The 12,090-nt window shown below is 39.4% G+C and overlaps 1 protein-coding gene across 1 annotated transcript in view; it reads right to left on the reverse strand.

Moving 5' to 3' along the window:
* Positions 1-450: 450 nt before the first annotated feature.
* LOC121950334 (LHFPL tetraspan subfamily member 3 protein-like) overlaps positions 451-12,090 on the reverse strand; it is a 32,049-nt gene continuing 20,409 nt past the window's right edge. Inside the window, exons 2-4 of the mRNA XM_042496292.2 lie at positions 6,572-6,808; positions 3,450-3,478; positions 451-1,869 (exon numbers count right to left, since the gene is read on the reverse strand). Coding sequence (XP_042352226.1) covers positions 3,462-3,478; positions 6,572-6,808 — 254 coding nt within the window. The 3' untranslated portion in view covers positions 451-1,869; positions 3,450-3,461. The remainder of the gene's footprint in view (positions 1,870-3,449; positions 3,479-6,571; positions 6,809-12,090) is intronic.

Here is a 12,090-nt window from a genome sequence, read left to right on the forward strand (position 1 = left end):
TGCCATTGCTACCTTTTTTTTGTTGAGCCAGAAGTGGCCATATTTCGGCAAGAAAACATGTTTCTACTATAAAGTTGGGCACTTTAACGTGGGGGTCCATGAGGATTGACTGGCTTCTGAAGCCAGCCTCAAGTGGCCATTCAGAGATCTGCAGTGTTTGGTACTTCCGTGTTTGCTTTATTTTTGTAGTCCCAGAGGTTGCCTCATGGTTTTTGTCAACTGGTATTGCTGACAACATCTTGGTTTTCTGACTTGTTGTGTTAGAACGCAGTCAACTTGGGTGTAATGTCAATCGCAGCTCTGACCTCCGACCTCCGAGGTCAATAAAAAGGCAGCAATATTGCAGTTATGTTCACAGGCTGAATACTAACCATGAAGTTATCTTCCCATTGGGAATCAGTGGAGGGCCCCTTTAACAAAAATTACGAACAAAAAAAAATCACAACAGCATTTTACAGTGAAAACCTTTATTAAGTGTTCATATATTCTTAAAGGAATCTCTTTAATTGCTCTAAGGTTAACATCCTTCTCCATATCTGCTAATTTTTTGGTACCTATAGATATCTATTTACACAGGAACATATCCACAGGTGACGCTGGGACAGGCCTTACTGATCCATTACCCTATAGACTTAACTCCTCAGGCACTCCAGTCACTTTACATAATACTGCAACTCCATCATGTTACCCTGTATGTCCCAACAAAACAAAGGGAGTCAAAGAGAGGAACAGAAAGACAAAGACAGACAAATTTAGCTACACAACAGGACATTTGTGTGTGAGGCTGGCATATTGGTTCTCTAGCCCAACGATTGCACACAACACATTCATACGAACACTCACATATGCATGCACTCACACTCACTCGCTCACCTCCACAGACCTCCCTACACACACATACACACTCACACCGCAGCTACGAGTCCTGCAGCACACAGTCCTAATAGCCCCCATCACAGTGTAGATACCACAGACTATAAAATATTAAATTTCTCCTCAAACTGAAGCGCTGTGCAAAGTTAGCTAGCAGGGCATTTAATGGATTTAGTTAAAATTCCTAGAACATCTTTAATATTTACTGTACATACTTTTTAATACAAGTTTTTTTTTCTCGTCTGGATGATAATATTCTTATAAAATATCTTAATTTTTTTTCTTCTAGTAAATGAAGAGGAACAAAGGGGTGTATGAGCAAACTAAAACTTTCATTTCATTGTCAAACTTTACATATGAAACACAATAGATTTACATCAACCCGATATTATCTGAAAATGAGCACTTTTCTTCTTTTCACAAATAAAACATGACACACATTCTGACGGTGGTACACACGGCTAAGTGTTAACATAGTTTAATACTTGTAATTACAGAGTTTGTCGATGTTTTGTTTGAGTGTACTGTGTGTGTGTGTGTGTGTGTGTGTGTGTGTGTGTGTGTGTGTGTGTGGTAGTTGTGTTTGTGCGTATGGGTGCGTGTGTTTGTGTCTGTGCTCGTACTGCAGGTGTACAATGTCAACCCTGTGCCTTCTCAGGTAGGTAGTGGGTAGTCCGTATACTTCTCAATAGAATAACAGTCTCCGCCCCTGCCATGGTCTATGCAATGTTGTGCAAGGGTTAGGTCTGTAGACACACTGGGATAGAAGTGCATTGGGCTCCATCTAAGTGCTGGGGATGATGTAGGGTCAGCAAGCAAAATGGATGTAGTTTGAGGGTAGGTTACACTAGGATTTTGGCAGGAAGGTGTGAAAGGCAGGCTGGCTGGTTCCGTAGTATTCCTCTCCGTCACAGACTGGGATGGCCTCCCTCCTCCGAGCTGATGTTGAGGGCTGACTGGTACTTCATGAAAACAGACACAGGGAAATTCAGGAACCTGAAGGAACGAGAAGGAGAGAAACGATGCGTTTGTGAGTTCTTAATGGAGTGGTGGAAAGTAACTAAGTATACAAGTGCTGTACTACAGGGCAATGTTGAGCTACTGTAGTGCAATTTCCATTTCATGCTACTTTAAACCTCTACCACATTTACTGTACTTTAATTATTATTTACGACATCTATTGCATGTCTATCCGTCCTGGAAGATGGATCCCTCCTTAGCTGCTCTTCCTGAGGTTTCTTCCATTTTTTTACCTGAGTATAGCAGTTTTACTCATAATGGAGTATTTTTACATTTTTGTACAAGTACCTTTATTTAAAGGTATACTATCCAGGTATGCTGGTTACTGTTTGTAAGCAAGCTCACTAACAAAAGTGAAGGTCAGAGCCGACCCCGGATCCACTCATCTCATCTCTTACTTGGTCACTACCTTTTCTTAAAATCTCTGCAGATAAATACACGACCACACACTTCAAGTGGGTCATAAGTAATGATTCAGAGGGATTACCTCTCTATTATACTATAAATTGTTTTTTAGGAAAATCAGAGTATACCTCTAAATAGCATTATAAATGTAAGACTTTAACTTGTATTAGCACCTTTATTAAAGTGAGGAATGTGTGTACTTCTCCCACCATTTATACTATTTTAATTTTTTTTTTTTGCATTATATCATATATTATATTTATTATCTCTATATTAATAAAGACAAACACTAAGTGTCACTGATTAATTAATCACATCATCAGTCTGGCCTAAACTGTAACACAGACTCTGCTTCTGATCAACACTACTGCAGTCACTTTACCTTGCAATTTTTGTCTCCATATGTTCCTGTATAGTTTTTCTATTTTTTATTCTATTCTATTTTTTTATATACCTCCTATTATTTATTATTATTATGCTTTATCAATGTATCTTTACTGTTGCCTGTCTTTGTGCTGCTACATTTACTTGACAGTTATAGTATCTCATTACTTCATTGGTAAAAATGTTCACATAATATAACCTATAAACTCATACACTGTAATATGACATCATTATAGATAAAACTACTTAGAAGTCTAAAGTAAGAAAAATTACCCAACCAGCTACAACATTAATTCTTACAGAATATTACATCAGCAATTATGATTAAATATTATAAAATATAACACAGCCAGGGGCCATTCTGCTGCTCAGCAAGAACTTTTACTTTGTAACTTGAATAACATTTTGCTGATAATACTGTACCTTTACATGAGTAAGATTTTGAATATTCTGTGTATTTTTTTGTTTTGTTTGTTTTGTTTTTGCATTATGCTGCTTTTACTTAAGTTAAAGATCTAAGTTCTTCTTCCACTGCTGGCTGAATAGAGTCTACAGGAGGCAGACAGTGAGGAGTTGTCATGAAAATTAAATTACATTGAATTAACACTGCTATACTGCAAATGGGGACACAAATGACATTTCATGGAGATCAAATATGAAAGAAAAATCACATGCATGATTGCTTACATAATGTCATACACTGACTAATCAACATATATATATATATATAGATATCAAGATGCTGGTTCTGGTATGTCCTTACTTACCTAAAGATTTGGTTAGGCGTTGCCTCCCTCTGCAAAAACAGAAACACAGAGTAAAATATATAACAACAGGGTTCTCAAGGTCATGCTATTAATAGACCCCCATGTTCACGCATTGCCAAGCACATGCATCCCTCACTATGACTGGCTGCACTGCACAGTAGCACCAGTAGATGGCACCAAGGATGAGCTGACTGGCAAAAGACTATAGAGCTGTGATGAATTATTCATAAATGGCAGATTTTCCAGATCTCTAAAGTAAGGAATGGTACATCAGTACGACACTAAGGCTGTTTATTTACTGGCAAAACTGCTGATGGCCCCAATTTAGTTTTCTCCTCTGCTATGACATTGTCTGGAAATCTTCCAACTTGTCTTTTTTTCTTATATTTGTCATTTGAAGGTCACTGCAGTTTGAGATGAGAAAAAAGAAATCACTTACATCTCCTCTGACAGTTGGTCATAGCACTCTGTAGTAGAGGATATTAACAGCTACATGCAGATGATTAAACACGGCACCATGAAGACGTTACATGATTACTTCTACTGTAATAAGACAGTGACATTCCCAGCTCCTTAGCCCCTTTAAAATATGTGTTGTTTTGTCCCTTTCTCTCCTTCATTCTCATCCCTTCTCCACACTTTTGTTTAATGGGTTGTTGGTTGCCCATGCCTGTCTGATTCCATTACAGTCTACAGGGCATGGACAAACTAATCCCATTTCCCTCTGGAGGGGCATACCTGGACCCAGGCCTTTTCACAGTACCTCACTGTGTACACCTGCGATGTAATGCAGACATTACATATGCATGGACTCCAGCATATAGGCCAGGCCATTACCATGACTAAATCATCACATCCCCTGAGAGTGTGGAGGGTATGGCTGTGGCATGAAAGTGAGGTCTGATGGTGGTAGTGACTCTGTAAACACCCAACAAAAAAAAACAATTGATCAATTTGATCATCATCACTTAAATTCAGTTAGGAATCGTAAGTGTTTTATGTAGGCCTGTTTTTTAGGTGTGTGGACAGTAAAAGGGGTGGTAGTTGAGGGCTTAAAATGAGTGCACGTTATTGATGTTTGTGAGCGGCTGTGGTTCAGGAGGTAGAGAGGGTCGTCCACTTATTGGACTCGGCCACCAGTGTACGAATGTGCGCTTGAATGGGTGAAAGTGACAAGTAGTGTAAAAGTGCTTTGAGCGGGTGTGAGACCAGCAAGGCAATACATATGTGCAAGTCCAATGATGTCTGCACATCTTTTTTTTTTGCGTCAAAGCTGTTATTCAGAAGCTGGCGCATGCAGTCTGTTTGCCTATGTTCAAATTCATTTATAACTTCCTAAATTTATTTTTATACAGACTTCATCAAAAGCTCATTACATCAGAACATAACTTTCAGTTGTCATAAATAAAAGAGCTTATATAATAAAGTTTGCCAGACTACTGTATGTTTTATCACTGCCTTAATGAGAGTACACTTTCTGTTTTCAGTCTGGTAGGAAGTCATGGGGGTTGTGATAAATGTGGAGTCTGTTCTTAAAGAGCAACTTTAAGCCATAAAGTATTCTCATTTTCTTTAAGTGTATGCTTTTGCCAGCCCACTATAGCACAAATTGCATTGAGAGTGCACTTTGAGAGCAATTTGTCCACTACCACTCAGCCAAAAAAAAAAAAACAAACCCAAAAAAGCACTGATTCCACATCAGTGACTGAGATATATAACCTAATACATGATTTAAAGGTACAGTTCACCCCAAAATCAATAGTGCGTATTTTTTTCTTACCTTAAGTGTTATTTATCAATCTAGATTGTTTTGGTGTGAGTTGAGTGTTGAGATATCAGAGATGTCTGCCTTCTCTGAAATATAATGGAACTACATGGCACTTTTTTTGTGTTGCCCAAAGGGGTGAACTGCCCCTTTAAAATAATTACAAATCCAGGGGAATCTGTTTCCAGTTCTAAATACATCTACTGTTAACAGTTAGAGCAATATTTATGGTTGTACTTAACCTGTTCAGAACCCAATTATGTTTATTATGGATTTCTCATATAAAATTGATTGCAAAATAATAATAATAGTAATACCAGGACACTTTGACACTTTATTATATGTTGTTTTCTTTTCTCCTGTCCATTCCAATAGACAAAGAATATTAATGCAAAAATCTCTCTAAAATGAAAATGACAATAAGTGGTCTAAACAGACATTTTTTGGACAAAGAAATTGAGATTATTTTTCAAAAATATTTTTTTTATATTAATAAATAAAGTGATGCTTTGTAGCACATTGCATATATATAGAGAGATTTGAATTTTTGTCATTGTGACTCAAAATATCATTAATTTCTCAAGTGCCTCCCAAAACTAGTCCGTGGAAAACCTTCACAGATGAATATTCTGTGAACATACTTAAAAAGATACAATAAAAGCTTCTTGCATCATTAGAAAGTCAAATCTGAACAGTATTTCCCCACATAAACCTTATTTTTCCTATTCATTTTACGCTGACGTTCAGATCCACGATATTTATTTAATAATCCTGAATAAAAGCTGTCAATCTTTCATGTAATTTCTTGACATGTATAAGTAATATAACATCTGGTGTTTAAAAGTTTTTAAAACAAAAATTATGTATTTATACTACATGGAGAATAGACTGAAATGTGCCTTGCGCCTCCTGCTTTCCTCACAGTCGGCAATGCTTGTTAAAAAAGGGGGCGTGGCTCCACTGCAGTCCACTTTAGATGAGGTGGAACACTGTGATTGGCTGACAGACATCCCATAAAATAAGTCTGTGAGTCGGGAGAGTTGAGTGACAGTAGTAAATCTAGACATCCTAGAAAAGTTCTGTCCATTGAAATGGAACGGGGGATCTGAACAGGTTAATAAACTCTAAGAATAGGTAGCCGTATCATTAAAGAAGCTTCCTAAAGCCAAAATCAAGTATTTTAAATTAACATGCTGGCAAGAAGCAGTCCTGTTGAAGACACTAAATCCCAACATGCTCCTGGAGTGCTACTCTGAACCCGACTCTGACTTCAAACACAGTGCACAAGCGAAGAGTGAATTTCCCAAAGCAGATCAATAAAATATCACTTTTTAAAATCACATTAGTACATTCTCACCCTTGCTCTCGGCCAGCAGCTCTTCTGTCATGAGTCCGTCCTGCCGGTTCCCCAGGACGAAGGCCAGGAAGGAGAGGATGAGAGCATCCAGGATGCCCATGATAGCCAAGATGTAGGCCCAACGCACTGAGCAGGCCCCCAAGCTGTATTTGTCTGTCTGCTCTCCGCACATCCGCCGGACCTCGTCGCTGTCCCAACCATCGGGATAGATCATGCAACCCAGTACCAGGCAGACACCTAGGGAGAGGAAGGATGGGGGAAAGAAGGACAAGAGAGTTGTCAACATTAGGTAGGAAAGTGGATGAGGGAGGAGGAACAAAAGGGAAGCAGAAAATAAATGAGTTTGGGGGTAACAAATGAGGTCAGGCATAACGAGATTTTGTGGGGAAATGAGAAATAAAAAAGAAGAACGATCATTTCAAATGCTTTAAAAAAAAATTCTCCACCTGAATACCCTCCTCTCTGGAGATGTAGCTGTTGCATTTATCACATTGATTTTCATTCCCCTCCCTTAGGTGGGAAATAAGTGTCTAGACACAATGAGTGCAAGAGGAAGAGCAGTAAAAATAGCAGTAAACAAGCACAGCAACAGATTATTAGAGTGTAGTATTTGCTCTGATAATGTGAAGTGTGCTCATAAACTGCCTGGGATTTCCTCCTGTTCACTTAGTTTACTTGTTTCCGCTACATATGGATGTCTCTCACACTTCTTGGATTTTAAATAGTGGGAATATTAGACTTTAACTCGCTGCTCTTCCTTCTCAGTTTTTGCCCAAAGGGTAAAATCTCTCTCATCTTCAATTTGGGTCTCTCTCATCTTCAGTTTAACAGAGAGTCTTCTCTGAGGTGATGCTGCAGCACAAGAAAAAAAAAAAAAGAAAGCCCATGCAGCCTTTTCTCTTCCTCTTTTGATTTTTTTTTAACTAAGCTCTCCTCATTCTCAGTTTTTGCCCAAGGGGTAAAATCTCTCTTATCTTCAATTTGGATTAGGTTCTCCTTTGAGGTGATGTTGCTGCAGAACAGCAGAAGACCTGGAAAAAGAAGCTGACTGCACAATTATCCAGAGTGCATTGCACATTAATAATAAAACACACACTCCCCACTTCCTTATCCCCTAAACACTTGCTTGCTATGTTTCCTCCCTGAATGCTGCTTGTTTGTGTAGCAGGGTGTAGGCTTTTGAGCATTATTCTAGTTTGCTACCCGTGTAATCTGCATTTTTAAAGACCTGCATGCTGCTCTCATTTGTAGACCTTTTAAGCAGAAATGTATGTGTATAACGTTTCCTTATTTGTATCTTCGTGGGTTCATGCACAGTCTTACAACAGGAATTGAGATCTTCTTGCGTGCACACACAAGCTGCCCACACTCACACACTGCAGTTTGTTACAGTAATGCTGCAGTCTTTAATGGTGCCGAAAGACATCAGGGGGTGTTGAGAGACGTTTCAGCGAGAGAAAGCGAGTAAGAGCGAAATTACAGGGTGATATGTGCCGCAGACAAACTGCATACCTAACAGAGCAGAGCATCCCCTCGACTCCTCTTCTGCGTTCCCCCCACAGCTCGAGCTGTCATAACAAAATTCACATGCACACAGAGGTTCAGAGAGCAAGGACTCAGGTACTTATTCAGGCTCAGATGGATGGATTGAGGAGTACTGCAGTGAGCGATTCAATCTCAAACATTTCTTTGCCATTTGGCACAGAAAATGTTTCTTTAAATTGCTTAAGCGCTATGTGAGCAAACAAGATGAGACCCTGGTTTTGTTAGGAGTTTTTGCTTTTTCCAACAACAGACCCTTTTCACTCAAAAACATTTAAAGGTGTAGTGTGTAGGATGTCGGAGGATATATTGGCAGAAACTGAATATCATAAAAAGTATGTTTTCTTTAGAGTATAATCACCTAATAATAAGACTAGTTGCATTTTTGTTACCTTTGCTACCATATATATCTACATAGGGAGTGTGTCCTCGTCCATGGAGTTCCCCATGTTGCATCGCCATGTTTCTACAGCAGCTCAGAATGGACAAACTAAACACTGGCTAAAGCTATTTGCATTTACTTATCAGTCAGCATAGCTAGCAGCCTCTCCACAAAACAGTGCAGCTTTTCCATCATTGGCCTGGTTTGCATTACTTGGTCTGACACTGGCCCGGCCAGGCGAGCGCTGCAGTGATTTGCTTCACTCAACCCACCCGAGCGCTATATACAATTCAACATCACAGTCTGTCAAACGTCCTCTAGAGTTTACTACATGATTCAGCTTCTGTGTGACTGTCACTGAGGCCTTGACGCACATTGTGACCAGTGACAAGGCTGACAGTGAGCAGGTCCACTTCTACCTGCATCACATGAAACCAAACCTCGACAATCAGTGTGGTGTCCACCTCTCACTAACAAGCCTCCAAGACAGGAGTTGGCCGGTGGCTGCAGAGGCTGCAGAGCGGGCCCTGATATTTGCACAAATATAGCAGTGTTGTTAAACCAAACCACCTTTTAATCTTCTCTGTAAGTGGCCCAGGGCAAACCCGAATATATCGAGCTCCACTACATAACAGAGACAGTCCTTGTGTTTTCTTCACAGTCAGACTTTATGGTTTGTTCACCAATACAAAGTGTTTGACAAACAGTTAGCAATAAAACAACAGCTATGCTCAACTGCAGGGAACTTAGAGGAGGTAGACCAATACAGGCAGGCCAAACAAGCTTTAATCCAAACATTATTTTAAGGGTAACTTTAATATTTTTCAACCTAAACACTATTTTTCTTTTTTTTGGTGTCTTAGTGATTCATTGAAACAAGACTTGAAATTAGTCCGGTAGTGAGAGAGACTGCTGCAGCCAGTAGCTGCCACTGAAGGGGCCGTTTACACAGTAATGCTTCATGCATGAGACGTTAAACTTTTGTTGTGGTTTGGCCTTTTTGTTCACACGACAGCAGTGTTTTCGGGGCCAGAAATAGTTTTCTCAAAAAAACTTTTGAGACTGTGTTCCAGAGTGTAATCTTTTAAAAATGCAACCCTTTCTGTCGCCGTGTAAACTGGCAATGCACGGATCCTGTAAGAATGGTGACGTTGCATCCGCACCTTGTGCATGCACGTGTTGTTTCTCTATGGAGTGCCATTACAAAGTTAAACTGCCAACTACTGGCCTGGCATGCATACTACAGCATTTTCACTTGTTTATGTGGATCCGTGTACACGAAGACCATTTTAACAATGTTATCACATGAATGCAGTTTTTTTTTTTTTAAAACGCAAAGGAAAGACTTTTCTGTTTTTAGTAGGGCCGTTCTCATCTAAACGTGGCCTAAGTGTCTGACATGTTGTCAGAAATGTTTTCCCTGCCAGAGGAGGCGGGACTTAAATGTGCTCTGTCTCTATCAGGTGGCCTAGGGGGGAAGTCATCCATACACACTCTGGGTCCTCCTCCATTGGGGGTTTGGAAAATCAGCAATCATTAATAGCGGTGCACTAGTATGAATTACTTTTTTTTTACTTTGGAAAAAGAATAAGATCCTACCAACTCTTCTCACTGCGTAAATGTTATGCATATCATGGGGCTTTATGTAACAGCTGTCACTCAACAGAGGGAGTGCAATGAAAGACCAAATAACATTTGATATTCTGCGAGTCAATACACATTTATTTTCTCTCTCCCTCGTGATGCATTCACTACAAAGGTAACAAAAGCTTTTCCAGATCCTTCTGGGTGTCTCCTGCACGCCTTTAGCTCAGTTCAACGCCATCATGAATATTACATTGAAGCTCAGGAGGAGAGAGGAGAGGCGCGCACAGCTCTGGAGCAGGTGAGAGACAGAAAGAGACTGAGGGTGCAGGAGAAAGACGAATAAAAGAGGCATACACTGACTGAGAGGCTGATAGCATCAGGGGACGGAGACCAAAAGAGAACAAGAGATACAAGAGCAGTAAAATATCTGTGACAGGAATGAATGCTATAAAATATCTATCATATCATATCCCAAAGCCTGCTTCTGCTCGGGAACATCTCTGAGGGATGCACCGGCCAGGATTACACCAACAGAGGGTGCCACATATGCCGCTCCTGTTTCCAGAAACAGCTTGTGGGGAGAGGAGGAGCACATGTCCCCTCCATACACTGTAACAGTAAGCCTGGAGTCAACTAATCCATAACCGCATAACACGACTCAACAAGCCCGTTCCAGCATCCACTTACATAACCAGGAGCTTCATCAAGATTCAAAACAATAGAACCGTACAGCATCCACCCGTGTTAATAATACCAAAGGAAGAAAGATGGGTTCACTTCAGGCTTTCACACTTACAGAAAAATTTTAAATTCTTTCATATAATATTATCTTGTTGGCAAAGCGGCGTGACGTTTATATGTATTTAAATATTTAAAACATTTCAAAAGACTTTCCTGCATACATGAGAATTCTGAATACATTAATGGTATCTTATAATATATTAAACATGCTCTGGTGCATTAATTCAAATGTCTGTAGGGAGGTAGTGTATGGTGAAAGTAGAGAAATCAACATTAATGCAAAATGTAGGTATTAGAGAAAATATTCAGCAGGAAATATACAGCACTGTGAGTTTACTATTCAAAGCAATAATGGGCCAATTTTGTTGCTTTGTGTTTTTCTCATTACCAGAGATAACAAGTCAGATATGACAGTGAGTCATCAGTCAGTTAAGAAAAACAAACCTAACTTATAAAATGAATAGGAAACATGATGTTTTCATTTTAGTCCCTCAGAGTCAGAAAGTTCTACTTCCTTAAAAATCTATTATTTTGTAGCTAAATCAAAAGCAGAAGCCTAATTAGCTTGTCTGTTGTTGCCTGTCTTCTAAGTTTTTTCTAGTAAATGTAGGAAATGAGTAACCAAAATGAAAGTACATGAGGAAAGCTAAGGGGAAAGTGAACAGTGCGCTAAAGGCGAATTACAACTCCTAATCACTTAATTATTAACAAGAAACAATCCAGTGATGTAGATTCACATGCTTCCCTGACTTTGGCTTTGTGTTTGTGTGTGTGTGTGTGCGCACATCTCATCTGTGCCAATTCGAAATGATTAGCCGGGAAGTGATCAGCAAGAAATGAATGGTCCAATATTTTGGTAATCAAATAATTGTTTAAGTCATTTATCAGGCAAAAGTGCCAAATATTCACTGCCACTCCACTGCCACTGTTCTTATATATCACTGGAGATTTAATAGCGTTTGTGCATCATTGATCTATTCAGTCCCTTTGGGTTTCAGTGCATTAACTCCAATTTTGGCCATTAGTGGAGATATATGAGATGGGAACCTCTAAACATCAGATATAAATGCTTTGGCTTTAGAATAGACTTATGATGATACATGATGAGAGACTCACTAAAAAGATATTTAATTGGGGAAAAAGAGGGTCATTTTTCAATATCAAATGAGGACTAGCTGGATGTGTGTAAATTCCAATGGAAATGCAGTAACTCACATGTGTGGCGTGAGTTTGGGTGGAACTGTTCTATAGGTTTTTTTGTCACACA

This window comes from Plectropomus leopardus, chromosome 7, assembly GCF_026936395.1.
Source record: "Plectropomus leopardus strain MGB_pleo_1.0 chromosome 7, ASM2693639v1, whole genome shotgun sequence".
Classification (NCBI taxonomy): Eukaryota; Metazoa; Chordata; class Actinopteri; order Perciformes; family Serranidae; genus Plectropomus; species Plectropomus leopardus.